The sequence below is a fragment of the Vulpes lagopus genome, chromosome 5, assembly GCF_018345385.1.
Source record: "Vulpes lagopus strain Blue_001 chromosome 5, ASM1834538v1, whole genome shotgun sequence".
Taxonomy (NCBI): Eukaryota; Metazoa; Chordata; class Mammalia; order Carnivora; family Canidae; genus Vulpes; species Vulpes lagopus.
Genome location: NC_054828.1, coordinates 97,712,896 through 97,728,739, shown reverse-complemented (window position 1 = coordinate 97,728,739; position 15,844 = coordinate 97,712,896). Strand labels below are relative to the sequence as shown.

Genomic DNA, 15,844 nt, shown 5'->3' with positions numbered 1-15,844 from the left:
AGGAACACGTATGTAAAATCTCCAAGAGTGACTACTTAAAACACACACATGAAAGTTTGTGTCCTAATGTGTTCATTAAAAAAAAAAAATTAGTACTGTCCTGTATAGAGCCACACTGAACATTTAGGAAAAGAATTCATTGTCACAACAGCCTTTCTAGAAACAGCAGAAGACTCATCCTTTTAGGATTCTAGAAACTCTCTTCTCCCTGACCCCAAGCCCCACTCCGCTCCCTCCTTCCTAAATGGTCCCACATAGCCATCTTACATGTCCTAGTCTGTCCTGAAAAAAAGGAAAAAAAATGCATTATGATCCCACTGCTGTTCATTGGCATTTTTTTTAAGATTTTATTTATTTATCCATGATAGACACAAAGAGAGAGAGAGAGAGAGGCAGAAACACAGGCAGACAGAGAAGCAGGCCCCATGCCGGGAGCCCGACATGGGACTCAATCCCGGGACTCCAGGATCACGCCCTGAGCCAAAGGCAGGCACTAAACCGCTGAGCCACCCAGGGATCCCCGCTCATTGGCATTTTTAAGAGCATGTCTTACTCCAAAGAAGGAAGGCAGCCTCCAGTCTCATATGAGGTAGGGTGGCACTGCCTCCTTGTCATGTGACCCACTCGACTGAGGCAGGGAGTCTGATGTACAGTCAGCCTGTAGAAAGAGCCCACACGACACTAGCAAATGGAAGCCGGATTTTAAGAGAAAACCAGATTACTAGTTTTGGGGGCTCCTTACACTTAGTTTTTTAATATCATTTTAAAAAACATAAAAACAAATATTTTAAAACCCTCATTTAAAACACAGTGCATGACCAAGTACAACAGTCATCCCTGCATCCTTTTGGACAATGGAGGAAAATAACACTTGGTGTTAGAAAAATTACCAAAAAAAAAATGTTGCTGCTCAACAATAAAGGCTTTTCTGCGAAGTGACTCCACATGGGCAGCCCCACGTCTGGAAGCTCTCTAGGAAATAATCTGGGACAATCACAGGCCACACTTCATCTGTTTCCTTTCCCTCAGGGTCCACTCTTCTGCACTGCCTCATGTCTGGTGTCTTGAAATCCAACTTTTTTTATATATATATTTTGTCCTCTAGTTATCTCAGGTGGGAGAGTAAATTAAGTCCCTATTACTTCACTTATGTGGAAGCAGGGATGCAGAGAAGTGATTCTTGACGTCTGAGAATAAAGCTATAGACTCTCTGCCTGGCAACCACAGAGGAGACACTCCCCGGTCACGGGAGCTCTCAAGCCCCTCAACACATAGTTGTGCTTAATGTGTGTGCTAGATCGATGGTGGTCCCTTCCTGCTCCTGTAGTCACACAACCATGTCCTTGTCATGGCCTCATGGTGGGCAGGGTATATTTCCCCATGCTGGAAATATGGAGCTAGCCTGTGGCTTGCAGCCTGACAAAAGCTGAGGTTTGCAGTGCACTCCCCATGCTAGCCTGGGACACGCACAGCAGTCAGAGGCGCCATCTCCCCAGACTGCAGAGTGAGCTTCTTCACTTGGTCCTGAGGGGCGTTTCCTACAGATTGATGGCTATTTCAGCAGCAAACACAAGGGAAACATCATTCAGAGCAAGTTTGGGTTGAGATATTGAGTGTGGCTTGGTCTCAAATGCACTGCACTAAATAAAAGAATTAAAAATAATTTGTTACTGGTCTGAGAGCTCTGGTCACAGCGGTGCTTGAAATTCTAATAAGATTCAACTTGTCTCCCTAACAAGATGAAGTAGCTGAAGCAAAACTAAGGAGACCCTCACTGGGAGGACAAGCAGCCTTGGCATCAAGACCCTGTTACGAGGATGAAAAGACAAACTACAGAAAGTATTTGCAAACCACATATCTTACAAAGGACTTGCACCTAGAATATATGAAAAGCTCTCTGAAATCACAACAGTAAAGAAGGAAGCAATTCAATTAGAAACGACATGAACAGACATTTCACCAAAGAGAATATATGGATGGCAAACACACACAAAAAGATGTTCAACATTTTTATCTATTAGCGAAATGCCAATTCAAACCATGATGAGATAGGGTCAGAATAAAAGCTAGTGATAACACCAACTGCTGGCAATGGCATGGAGAAACTGGACCACTCAGACATTGCCGGTAGAGATGCAAAATTAGGACCACTTTAGAAGAGCATAGCAAATGCTCACAAAACAAAATACACACTTTACCATGTGGCCATGGAGTGCCACAAAGCAATAAAAAAGAATGAACTGTGGATTTATGCAACAAATTGAATAGTTCTCAAGGAAAATACTAAGTGAAAAAAAGGCCAATAACATAAGATTATACACTATCTGCTTCCACTTATATAATAAATTTGAAATAACAAAATTGTAGAGATGGAGATGAAATTAGTTGTTACTAGGGGCTAGAGGAGGATACTCTAAAAGACTAGCATGAGGGATCCTTATAATGGAACTACTCTGAATCTTGACTATTATACATCTTGGTGGTGGTCACACAGGGATACACATCTGAAAAACTTGCATAGAACTAAAGACACACATAAGCAAAGGTGTGTAAAACTGATATCTGAATAAAATCAGTGGATTGTACCAATGTCGATTTCCTGTTGTGATATTGTGTTATAATTATGCAAGTTTGGGGGAAATTTGGTGAATGTTATATAGGAATCTCTGTTTTATTACAACTGCATGTAAATCCACAATCATCTCAAAATATAAAAGTTAAAATTTTTTTAGTCTTAATATGGTAATAGCTAAACAGAAGTAAGAAGACAGTAAAAATAAACTACATGAGTTACTTGTATTATGAATGAGGAATTAGTCGGCTTTTAAGTTTGTGTTTTGATACGTGGGTGTATTGCTTTCATCTTAAATTATTAATTGATTTGATTAAATACAAGATGAGTTTCAAAGCAGAGATAGTGTTGGGATAAGAAGAGGTGAGTCTGGTGCTCAGGCTGGGACACTAACTGCTCTGTCCTTGAGGCCTATCATCTTTTCCTTGAGTACCTTGTACAGACCAAAGACCAGTTCCTGGTGGAATGGTGTGATGTCATCAGTGACTTGTGTCAAGGGCTCTGGAATCTCGGAAGCCATTTGTTCCCAAAGACCTGGCTATAGTCAGTGTTCTTCTCACACTATTCTGAGGCTGTGCTCCAGGTAAGTGTGAGGGGCCTAGATCCTGAAACAGCCAGGAAGTGAACTCTGGGTGAGTGTCACTCGTTCCTGTACTAGACCGATTATGTAAGGCCATCCAGCTTAGCCCTCATAGAAAGGTGACTGAGGCTCAATTCTCGCTGCTCCTGGCCATTCTCTCCTTGAGCACTGGCCAGATACAGGTCTTAATCCCAAATCCAAAGTGCACTAGCCACAGTTAAGGAACAGATCCTAGACAAGTTGCTATTTCTGCATCTATAAATCATCTAAGTTATACACCTTACCTCATAGATCATTATAAGAATTGAATGAAGTCATTCTTTATGCATTGATCAATATTGGAAGTTCAATAAGCAATCAATAACTGTTAGCTATTTTTGCCATTTTAATTACTATTAGGTTTTATGAGGAGTAGGTTAAGCAAATAGAAGTGGTCCAGCCAGAATTAGGTTGAGTCCCTTCCATTTTCGCGTACATAGAGAAGACAGGATCTCTCTGGGCTCCACATCAGCTGCCTCAGAGATTGCTTGAAGTCAACAGGACCTGCAAAGAAGAGTCAGAAGAAAAGAGTGTGCATGGAAGGGAAGGCAGATATGTGTGGTCATCTAGCTTCTACCCACAGTCTCTGACTGAAGTTTACAGAATATCATGGTTCCAACATTACTTCTCCTTCCTACTCTTGACTCTCATGTGTTTGGGTCTTCATGGGCAAGGGAAAGGGTTTTCAGGGTGAGATAGGGAGGTCACTATCCCGTTCACTTTGGTGACTATTAAAGACATCTATGACGAGAGAAGTTTACATCTGTCTCTATAGAGGTATCCTCCAGGCAGAATGGTCCATGGAAAGATGCACAGGAGAGCAGCTTTTGCCTGGCAAAGAAAGGGAAATAATAACTCCATTCCTACCCTCTTTTACAGACAAGTGCAAAGGGGTGATGGTCATTCTCTTACCCCTCCAGATGTCATATGCAAAATTCTCAAGGCAAGTGGGAAAGGAAGAGCCTAGCATTTCCCAGGTGGGCTCTCCCACCATGATGACACAGGGTCCTTCCTGTCTCCCTGCAGCTCCATGGAATAGGAATAGGAGCCCTCTAGCCTCCAGTTCTGCCTCTTCAGAGGCTGTCTCTGAGCAGAAAGTCAAGAGAATGAGAGGCCAGAAGAAGAGGAAATCAATGGATGTCAAGGCAGGTATGTGTCTGCTTCCCGGCACAGAGTGTTACTATAGAGTGACCACTTGTCATCTTGTCTTCCCAAGACTAGGTCCAGGTCCAGTGTTCAGAGTGAGTTGCAAGGAAAGAACTACATTTCTCAGGTGGATCACATCCATGCTTACTTGGAATCTTTTGTTTCTACAGCTGTGCAGGAGAGTAGCACCCTGACCTCCAACTCCACTGCCTCAGAAACTCTCTCTGAGCTGAGGTCCTGGAAGAAGAGGGGACAGAAGAAAAACATATGGACTGTTGATCATGTTGAAGGAATGAAACTCAGGATGAATAAGAGGAGAAGACCAAGTTACCGCCCTGAAGACCAAGAAGCATTCTACCGACTTCTGGGTGTGTGCTCTGAGCTGATGGAGCATTACAGGGCCTCGCCATGCTGAGAATCATGTTGGAAGCAGTGGCTCTGGGATCATGCCCAAACCTCCCCCTGGGCTCTAAGCTGTAAGGCGTCCAGGAGGCACAGACACAGAGTGACCCTGCTTCTGCTGGGTGGCTGGAAGGTTCTTCCTCTTTGAGACAAGTTCTTGGAGAGATAGGGAGGAGGCTACAGTGTAGAGAGCTCAACTGTCAAGACATTTCAGAATAAACCAAGGGGTGCAGCCTCTGCCTACTGAGATACATTGATGTATTCCCACGAATTAAGATTTTAGGGATTAGTAATGAAAAGACAACGTAGATCTTGCTGTTCAAGGTGGGAGGAGACAGAAAAACAAACTCATACAGAAATAAGTTGCTCTCAGCCAGTGACAAATGCAGAGAAGTAATGTTTTTCAAAGGCAATGATGCTTGGAGATGGAGCTTGAGCAAAGACAAGGGAACTCTTCAGAATAGGGTGCTTAGGGAATGTCTGTAAAAGAAGGTGCCATCGGGACCAGTGGCAGGATTGAGTGTGACAGGTTTGGGGACAACATTGAGATCACATTGTCCAATACAGCATTCTTTAGCCACATTTATTTAATTTTAAATGAATTAAATAAGGTTTTTAAAATCAGTTTTTCAGTATCAGCCACATTTCAAGTGTGCAGTAGCCACACATGGCTAATGGCTACCATACTGAACAATGCAGATCTAGAATGCTTTCATCATCACAGAAAGTTCTACTGCAGAGAGCCAGACTGACTGGAGAAGGGTGGAGGAGGATGAAATGATCCTATCCTTCCTGGTGTGCAGTGTCATTGTCCCAGGCAAGGAGCCACAGTTAGACAGCACCCTGCATTCTCAGGGCACCCCTGGAAAATGGTACCTCCAGGGGACAATTCTAATCCCAGACAAGTCTGCTGAGGTGGGGGAGGCCAGGTCATTATCTGCAGGAAGTGAGGGGATCCAGGAGAGAGAGGGCAGGATGCCCAGGAGTTGTGATCTGCCACAGGCTCAGGGCACTCAGTTGATCAGAGGCAGTAGGAAGCTCTGCATGGTCACAGCATGATAAAGTGACAAGGATGCCGTGTCACAGAGACCCATGGCCACATCCAAGCTCCTGGCTTGGGGCAAATGTGTTAAGCTTTGAGAGCAGGACCACATCTCTGTGATCAACAGATGCATCCCTGCCCTTCATGGGGAAGTTTAAATTACAATAGTGAAATCCACGCCCCACAGCTGAAACTCAGAGCCTCACTGGAAGGAATTGCAGCTATTGGTAACATTAAGACTCACAACCCTCCTGGCAGAAAGGAGGCTGCCTCCACTTCCTGGAGACAAAGGAACTTGGGGAGGCTCCAACTTTCTTCCGTCCCTCTGGAATGTCCCACAGCCCTTTGCTCACTTCTCCCAGAAGGGCTGTTCCAAGGCCCTCATCACTTCTCCCTTCCTTTGCAGAGGATCCTGTTATCCAGAGCTTCTTGGAAGCTGACATTTTCCTCAAAGTGTCTGATAAGGTATCTGCAGCACAAAAACGATGAGGGACCGAGGGGTCTGCAGTCACCATCCCATGGGAGCAGGAACAGAGAACCAGATTTCTGCTCATGCGGGAGAAGCCCTGGAGAGACCTGCTCTCAGGGGCGGAGAAGGAAAGGACACACCGTCCATGGCCTGCCCTTCCCTTGGGCATCTTCTCCTGGCCTCCTGTCAGTTCCTCTTTTCAGCACAGCCCACCCTGAGGGGTTCCCACTGTGGCCATTGGATGGGACCATGTGGGACACACTCGCCCCTTCCATTCACCTCTCACCTGCCTTCCGTGTCCACACAGTATCTGCTCTCCATGGTGGTGGAGTACTTCGGCCGTGTTGGGCTGCCTGGACACCTCTACAACAGGATCCACTTTTTCCTGGCCCTGTGAGTGCCTCCTTGGGGACTTGCTCTCAGTTCTGCCCCAAACCACCACTTCCCCATCCCATGGCCTCATTACCCCATCGGGATGGCTTGGTCATGCCCGTGAGCCTCAAGTAGTTGTTCCTCTTGACTACAGAGCAGATAAGGCCTTCAGGGGGTCACACGGTCATTCGGGAGGGGAAGGCAATAGGTAAGGTCCTAAGACTATGAAAGTAGCCAGTAAACATCACTTGCTGCTCAGAGAGACCGAGTGACCTGAAGGAAGAAGTCCCAGGGAGATGGCTGGCAGCCAGAACCTTGACCTGGGCCAGGCATAGTGTAAGCCCCACAGGCTTAGTCCGAAGGATGGTCTTGCTGACCTTCTGGACCCAGGCTCTCTGCAGATAGAGCTTCCCAGACCCTTCCCCTTGGATAGACTGCCCTGGGTACTGGGTGTTCCCATGTGACCAGTGCAGCCTCTCCCCGTGGCGCTGCCTGAGGCTGCCAACCATCACTGGAGCCTGACAAACTTCCTGTCTTTTCCCATGGCAGCTACATTGCCTCCGACATGGAGGAGGACAACCCCACATCCAAACGGAGCATCTTCCAGTTCCTGCTGGGCAGGGAACACTGGCCAGACCTCTACAAGGAGTTCCTGAAGTTGAAGGTGGAATTTTTCCATGCAATGGGGCACCGAGCCTGGGTCACTCCTGAGTTGTGTGAGGAGGTCTGTTGGAGATGAGGGCCAGGGGGCACACCCCAGAAGTGGTGGAGCTGGGCCTGTCCTCCAGGTACTCATGTTGCTTTGTTTCCCTTTCAGATTCAGGCCCAGAACCCACATCACTGGGTCTGGAGTCGGGCGCGCCAATGCGCCCCCTAGGTCCCCAGGAAACATAGTGGGGGCTGCAGGTGGTCCAGGTGAGTGTAGGTGCCCTGGGGCTCCGCAGGGTTGGACATCCCCCACCCCCATGCTGGGTAGGCACCTCCTGGGATGGTGGGCATAAAGAAGAAGCAATACAGCATCCCTTCAAGCATATTAGCATAGTAAGGGCTCCAAGAACTCCCATGAGAAAGAAAGTAATTACCTGTGTTTGTATCAAAATTCCCCAAATGAATTTGATTATGGAATTATGTATGTAACACAAGATCCCAATTTGCATATCAAAAAAATTTTTAGGAAAACTCTTGGAAATGCAGATCTAAGTAATGAAAACCTCTGTAGGGTTTTGATCTGAGTTGAAAATTTTAAACAAATAAATGGAAGACACTGAAGTCACCCTTTCTGGAAAGGGGGCTGTTACCCTGATGGCTCTTGGGAGGAAAGAGACATTAATTCCAACACGTCATCAAAAGCGGTATGTGTTTTGCTCCCACATGAAGCAAGCTTAGTAGCTAGGTCCCTGCAGGATGTGTCAGGGTCTTGTCACAAACAGAAGCTCCTAGTGCTCCTGGTCTCTGCAAAAATCAGATCACTGGGGCACAAAAGAACACAAGCACCTGGAGAACTGTGAGGAAGTACCTAATAGATGACACAGTTAGAGAAAACTACCACTTGACCAGCATCATACTCTTTAGAATGTGTTTTTTTTTTTTTTCGTTTAAATTTGGTTTCTGTAATTCGTTCTACTTGAAGTTGAGGGAGACTTTCGGTGAAATGCAGAAGGAACCCTTTGCCTGGAGAGATAGCCGTACCAGAATAATCTTGTGAACTGAGCCACCCCCGCCTCTTTGCAGGGTGTGACCGAGCCTATTCTGACCATAGAAGAAAAAAAGGTCAAGTGTGCTCTGTAATAACCATGCATGTTTGGGATAAAGTTTAATTCATCCACAGGCTTCTTATTTGAGGACCAACAACTACTGTACATGCCCCAAATCTCAAATTCCAAAGAAAACAGCATTATCACAATAAAAAAAAAAAGAGAGAGAGAGAGAGAAATCCTGGTTAACAGGGGCTGCTCTTGGGTCTGGTCACTTCTACAAGCAATGAGGGCGGCAGCTGATTTTGCTGGAGTCCCTTTCCCTTACACACCTATGGTTTGCCTTCTGCTCTGATCCCGCTTTCTTTCCTTGGAGCACCCGCCTGCCCATCCCCTGCCTCCCCCTACCCCAACACCAAGATGCTGCTCCCTTCCCAGGCTCCCAGAGCCCCAGAGGGACAGTACTGGGCCTCCAGCTTTCCTCAGACCTGTAGGAAGGGAGGGTGCAGGGACAGCCAGGACTATGGCAGCCCAAATAGCACAATGCCCCCCAACCTTCTTACGGGTGTCAGCCAGTAAAGGCCCTGCGCTCTGGATAATCCAGGAGGGTATAGTAACATGGAGCCAGGGGTGGGGTGGGGGGGACCAAAGAAGCCAAGAGACCAGAGCAGGAGCCTCTGCAGAGACAGAGGACAGGCAGAGAGAGAAAGGACAGAAAGTCTTAGAAGAGGCCTGGATCACTGAGGAGGAACCTGAAGGAAGAGGCCACAGAAACAGCTAGAAGATGGTGAGGAAAAGAGGAGACAGGAAGAGGAGAAACACATGAGGACAGAGGATACAGGATGTGGCCAGCCCATTCAGGACAATCAGCATCTTGGGGACAATTGTCCCTGGAACCCTTCCCAACAATCTGCTACAACTGAATGAAGAGACGGTGGGATAGTCCAGCGAGCAGATGAGCAGAAGGTACTGAGTGTGATGACATGTGGATCTAAGGATGAAACAAGAGAATAAGAGGGGGGGATTCCTGTGCCATTGTGTATGCTCTGACATCATAGAAATGACCCAACTTTCAACTTTCAAAATGAGAAGAGAGGGAAACAGGGAGAGGGTCATGAACGGCTGCCTGGGGGGCAGGTGGGGAGATCCCAGGGTGCCATGAAGGTCAGACACAAGGCCGTTGGTGGGGGGCATGGACGACTAGAAGAATCCTATGAGGATATTAGTGTTAAATGTGAATGTCAAAGAAAGGACAAATTTTAAGAGAGCAAACACCAAATAAAGACACATGGTAAATATAAGAAAGAGTAGAAATATAATATAGAAACAATATAAAAAATGAGACTCAACTGAGATCAGTCATATCATTTGCATTAATAAATCTAAACTCTCTATTCAAAGATTTTCTGGTTGATTCACAAAGCAAAACCCAGCTCTCTGTGAGATTATCCTTAAATCATTCAGAGGTACTAACAATAACATGAGACCTCATGGTACACCATGCAGATGCCCTCAAATGACAGTAGGGATTGTCATAGGGATACCAAGGGAAGGAACACTTAGGTGCAAAACCCTTCAAAGACTAGGAAGGACACTTGGGATGGGGGCAAGATTTTGAGGGTAGGTGCCCAACATTACAGGCATATCCACAGGCCTGGGTTGGTCCACACAGCTCTATCTGCTCAGTGATGCTCATAGATTTTACAGCACTCCCAACAGATGAATGGATGGATGGATGGATGGATGGATGGATATATAGGTATACTGATATATAGATATATATATAGCTATTTTAGAGAAGAAATCTAATTGGACAATAATTGCAGTTATCAGAAACTGTTTAGCTCTTTGCCACTTTTTTCCCATGGAAATGACTGATTTTGCCATGAAATTGCTGATGATGACAAGGTTCCCAGGAACCTCTCACGGTCAGGCATAGACAGAATAGCCAGTCTTGTAAAAAGTTGACTCCTTTCAGGAAGCAATACAGTTGCTGTTTAACCCTCTCTATCCCAGGAGGGCTTAGCATTTTCTTCTTTAGTCCTCCGGAACTTTCCAGTTGCAAATAATCATAGTATTTACTGTCTATGACACCTCGTCCTTGCAGCCCCAGAAGGCCAAGGCAGAAACAAGCTAAGAGGTTGTTTCTCTCCTCACTCATGTATCTAGTGACTCAGTCAAAGGAAGTCTGGCACAAAACAGGACCAACCCACATCGTTCCAGTTACTCAGCTGATAAAGACCATGCATTCGTTCCTCCTCTAGTGAGTCCTCTCAGTGTGTTAGGGAGAAACTCAAGGCCACTCGGGGCAGGGGGGCGGGGGTGGGGAGTGTCACTGCCACTGAGACTTGAGGTTGGTGCCATCCAGATGAGTTGGCACATGGATTGCAGGATTATCACAAAATCTTAAGTGTCAAAACACACCTGAGGGTTTGATAATGGAAAAGGAAAGTGAACAGCATCAGGAGCTCAAGAGATAGCCAAGTGACTGGGAAGTCCATGAGCAAAACCAGGGGAGACCAAGTGGTGATATGTGGCTTTTATGGGACTTGGGGATGGGGCTAAGTTCATACCTGGGTCACTGTATCCCATGCAGCAGCACAAGGTTTGCTCAGGAACCCAAACAGAAAGGGTGTGGATAAGGGAAATAGATGGAAATCTTTGGGGAGGAAAGGACTGAGAAGCCTCTGCAAAACTACAGAAGCCAGGGGTGGGGGCACCTGTCACAGCTGGTACTGGCTTCTTACAGCCAGGTGAGCACCATTTGCCCTTGTGTCTGCCTGGGACCAGGGAAGGACAGCAACAGCTTGGCCACCTCTTCCACCTCCAAGCCTCGAGTGGGCATCTCTCACCAGCTCCTCACAGTGGCACACACTTACCTAGCCCCACACAGGAAACAGCTGGAGGGGGAGCAAAGAGAAGAGGAGGTAGTAAAGATACTGAGTTGACAACCAGCCAATGAAGAGGGCACAGTTGAGATGACCCACAAATTAACTAGAGAAGCAGAGAGGGCGTTTGGAGCAAGATGACACAAGACAGCACCCCCACTCCCCACCCCGGGGTTTTGCAGACATCTCATCAAACAGGCTGGTGCTCATCTCATCTAGATCTTACCCGGGCAGAGTGATGCAGCTAGGGAAGCAATTACAATGCATTTACTAATGGTTCTTCAATTGTTGAAGAGCTGTGTACATTTCCCTACATTTCCAGTTGATGAGACTATCTTCTTAATCTCTGGAATGGTACACAGTAAGTGAACAAAACAGTCTTGATTCAATGAAAAATATGCACAAATATGAACATAAGACAAATGAAAGAACATGAGTGGCACTAACCAGCTTCTAAACACTGTCCCTGTGATAAGTGCCCCCCAGTGATATGATTACCAGGATCATGATCTAACGCATCTGGGTTCTGGAACTCCATGGCTTGACTACAGCCCCACAAGGCAGCATACGTGAAAGACAGGGACAGATTCATTAACTACAGAGACAAGGCAACAGATTTCACACCTATGTATTGGAGTAAAAGCAGTGGAAATTATTAACATGCAGTTACTTACAGATTTTCACTGAGTTTATTGAACCTAGTATAAATTTTTTCTAAATTTCCTATTTCAAAATAAATAAATAAATAAATTTCCTATTTCATGTTAGAATGTACCATAGAAGAAATATTTTTAGCTAAAAGAACCATTTTAAACTAAGATGGTAGTTCTATGACCAAGAAAGCAGCACACAGACTAACTCAATCTAATTCCAAGAAATAACACAAAGGCCTTGGTTTTACTAAAGATGCACAGAGAAAGGAAGGATCCACAAACTGCCAAGTGCAATGTCACTCTGGCTCTTTCTCAACACTGAGAGGAGAGGCAGTAATGACCCAGGTTCAGGAGTTAGAGCAGTATGGTCTGACAGCCCAGGCTTGGGACGGGAGCAGTGCAACCTTGGGCCAGCCACCTCCTTCCCTGAGCCTCAGGGATCTCAGCTGTGGAAAGAGGGGTAGAAAGATCTTCCAGTGCTGGCCTTTTATGTAGTGCCTGAAGAATGAAGGTCTTGCCATCTGGGCAACCCCTACTCTCCATCCTGGCCTCCATTTCACTCAAGCACATAACATGGAGCAAAGCAACAGGATGCTAACAGGCAAGTCCATCCTTATCCACAGGCAAGAATTAAGGATATGGTTTTATTTTTATTTATTTTTTTTTTAAATTTTTATTTATCTATGATAGTCACAGAGAGATAGAGAGAGAGGCAGAGACACAGGCAGAGGAAGAAGCAGGCTCCATGCACCGGGAGCCCGACGTGGGATTCGATCCCGGGTCTCCAGGATCGCGCCCTGGGCCAAAGGCAGGCGCCAAACCGCTGCGCCACCCAGGGATCCCAAGGATATGGTTTTAGAAGCTTTTCTTTCAATTTAGCAAAAAAGACTTTCCCACAGGTGACTAATGAGAAGCAACTGATGTATTTCAGGGTTGGGGAAACCCAGCTGGCCCTTGGAAACAGGAAAAGCCAGTCACCTGGGAACCTTTGTAAACCACATGGGTATCTGCAAGGTGGTTGCTAAGTGGTAACAGAGGCCTCCAGCCTGCGTACTCTCTCTAAATAGCCCCTCCACCTCTCCTCTGCTTCCTTCCACTGCTGGTTGAAAACTGCAGACACTGAGCACAGAGGGGTGACCAAATCCTGTCCCCTCCCCCATAGCTGAATCGGAAGAGATCTTTATATGGCTAGGCATTTTCTACAAAATGCGGTATAAGATAGAAGAACCCATAAACCAAGCCCCCAACTTTATGTGCAGGAGGCAACAAAGTCTCCCTGGTTAGGATCTCAAATTGGCCATGACCTTCCAGTTTCACCCAGCTCCCAACATCATCTCCGGACTTTGGCCTATTCCTGTCCCTCAGACTGGACTTTGACATGGCCTTCCTCAGAATCAACACAAATCCATTCCTCTGGCAATTCCTGCCTTGGTTCCACATGTTCTGGCTTCTACTCAGAATCCTGGTTCCCAAGCTCCAGTTTTTCTGCCCAAGCCCCGACCCATCTGCCATACAGGCACACCGGCCTCCCACACCAAGTAGGTCTGTACATGGATCATCAAGCTCAGAGATGAGAGGACCCCTCCTGTGTACTTCCTCTGGGCTGTCAGAAGATCTCTTAACTGTGAAGTCAGCTGATTTCTAGACAAATGGTAAAAAGTAGCCTTACTCAAGACTGGGCAGCACCGAGGGAAGCTCTGTAGAGCTTAACTCAATGGACACTCCTACTAGGGTCTGGTGTCCGTGCCTCAGAGCTACCCACAAGTTCATGCCTTCACTCTTTACAGGACCTCTTACTCGAGGGGGGAGCACAGATGTCAGGCCCCAACGGAGAGGCAATAATCTCTCTTAGTATGTATGTGTGTGTAACTATTTCTTTAATTATGTCCAACCTATGGAAGCATTTATATCTGGGTAAGTAGAAAGGATGAATGTGGGTAATTATGAGTAAGCTGGGAACCATACTGTGACATTAAGGAACCAGTACTCAGCAGCGTCTGGTTTTCCTCCCCTTCGTGGACACATGGAAGAGTCACAGGAGGCAGATCAAGGTTCTCCTCCCCTTCGTGGACACATGGAAGAGTCACAGGAGGCAGATCAAGATCTACTTCCTGCCAATAGGCTGTAACTGGAAGTGGCACATGCCACTTCTGGGCCAAAACCCTTAGGAACCAGATGCACTTCTCCAGCTCTTCCCTTGTCTTAACTTTGAGGAGGCTGAAATACTCTGAATGGTGGTAGCTACCAGAACACATAAATAGATGGCATTCATTTCTTTGATGATTCTAGCATGTCTGCTCATAAGGCTGCCCAAGATACCCTCTCAAGTCATCCTTCAGAAAAAAGAATACAAATTATAACAACTGAGACTGAAGATACCAACAGTTGCCTAGATACTGAGTTCTTTAAATCTTGATTCAAATGGAATTTCTGTAATCTACCATTTTAATTGTTTTCTTTTAGTTTTAATTATAAGAAAAGCTAGCTAAGTGTGAAAGGGAAACACATTTCGCCCTCCCAATCAGCCACATCTTGCCTATGTTCTATATGTAAGAGCAAGTGCTTGAGGCAAGCATGCAGATGGAATATTGAGTCTAGAGAGAATGAGTTGCCTCCAGAAGTGTGCCTTGTAAATGCAAGCCCACCCTGCAGAAGCAATTGCCACATAGGTTTTTGCCAAAATCTCAATGGAAACATTTCTATTTGATTTTTACCTTTAAAACTAAAGAGCAAAATTAAGGATGTGGAAATGTGGAATGACTGAATGAATCTTGCTGCTTCTACCCGTTTAGGGTCCCACTGGCCATTCAGGTAACACAGGGCATATGTCAGAATCTGGATAGCAGGGAGTATTCTTCTTCCTGTATGGGAGACCTGAAGCTGGAGGCACCTCTACGTGATTATCTTTCATCATTACTTAGTCTAAAACTCTTGATACAGATGTTCATTCTCTAAATCTTGAGTGGAAATGCAATTTATTTTAAAATGCTATTTCTGAATACCTCTCTATAATGGAAATTGCATATTTCCTCTATTTACAACAGGCTTCACGTTGAGCAATTCTTCATTAGGGTATAAATGTCTTCCCACTTAAGGTGACTGGAGGAGGCCTGGCACCATCACAGAAAGTGCACACTAATTTTAGACTGGAAAACTGTGACATGTTAGGAGATGCTAAAAGCCATTTTTTTGCTGTGGAGAGTAAAACTTGATGACAGAGTTTCTTTAAAAACCTTGCAAACTTGAACATAATCACTTTATCTGAATCACCACAGTTGAAAGATTTTTAAATGAATTTCCACCCTAGTGCCTACTGCTCTATTCTCTGAATCCCAAACTAAAATAATCAAGAGTTTTGAAAACAAACCAAAAAACTTTATTTACAAAAGTAAATTTTAACTCACTTTTATATATCATATAATGTTAATGCTGACAGCAACAGAGCCTCTGGAATATTTAAAACACTTAAATTTTAAAATACATTGAGGTTTGTGCAGCTTATTTTCCCCCTAGTTATATTATAAAATTTATAAATGTTTCTTTAGCTTTGTTGTTTGGTCATGTTTTTGTGCAGAAGTCACGTTTCAGGGTAGGTTTACCAACAGACATGATCACATAACCATTGGCTGTGGATTTCCAAGAAGTAAAGGAGCCAATCTTAGCAAAGCTCGCACTGGCATTTTCAGCTGTTTAAATTTGAAGAGGAGTTCAGCAAAGCTTGTGCTCCCTAAAGAAATGGAAATGGGGGGAAAAAGTCACTCTTGTAAATAAATTCAATTGCATACCCCTTTCACGGAAGCTTCAGAGACGCAATCACATTTAAAGATGACATTCTTCCCTTTGAAAACAATTCCCCAAAGATAATATTTAATCTATGAATTTCCCAAATGTACAGTAAAATGACATAAAAATGTAAATGTATCCATTTTGTACTTCAGAAAGTGACCTGTGACATCTGAAACTATTAATATTTAATTATATATTACT

General features: G+C 45.1%; 2 protein-coding genes across 4 annotated transcripts in view; one reads left to right on the top strand and one right to left on the bottom strand.

The window, feature by feature from the left end:
- Positions 1–4,183: 4,183 nt before the first annotated feature.
- LOC121491860 (putative speedy protein E7) lies at positions 4,184–7,499 on the top strand. Its single transcript, XM_041756998.1, has 6 exons — positions 4,184–4,340; positions 4,508–4,705; positions 6,188–6,246; positions 6,558–6,643; positions 7,172–7,346; positions 7,440–7,499. Exons 1-6 carry the CDS (start codon positions 4,184–4,186, stop codon positions 7,497–7,499), a joined length of 735 nt encoding a protein of 244 aa, XP_041612932.1.
- Positions 7,500–15,216: 7,717 nt separating this feature from the next.
- ANAPC1 (anaphase promoting complex subunit 1) overlaps positions 15,217–15,844 on the bottom strand; it is a 104,983-nt gene continuing 104,355 nt past the window's right edge. For all 3 annotated transcript variants that reach the window (XM_041756891.1, XM_041756894.1, XM_041756893.1), the window contains exon 48: positions 15,217–15,584. In XM_041756891.1, coding sequence (XP_041612825.1) covers positions 15,469–15,584 — 116 coding nt within the window. In that variant the 3' untranslated portion in view covers positions 15,217–15,468. The remainder of the gene's footprint in view (positions 15,585–15,844) is intronic.

Coding starts and splice junctions, on each gene's coding strand:
- LOC121491860 (XM_041756998.1), top strand. CDS start 4,184: ATGATGACACAGGGTCCTTCCTGTCTCCCTGCAGCTCCATGGAATAGG. Junction 4,341..4,507: donor ATCAATGGATGTCAAGGCAG/GTATGTGTCTGC, acceptor TTGTTTCTACAG/CTGTGCAGGAGAGTAGCACC. Junction 4,706..6,187: donor AGCATTCTACCGACTTCTGG/GTGTGTGCTCTG, acceptor CTTCCTTTGCAG/AGGATCCTGTTATCCAGAGC.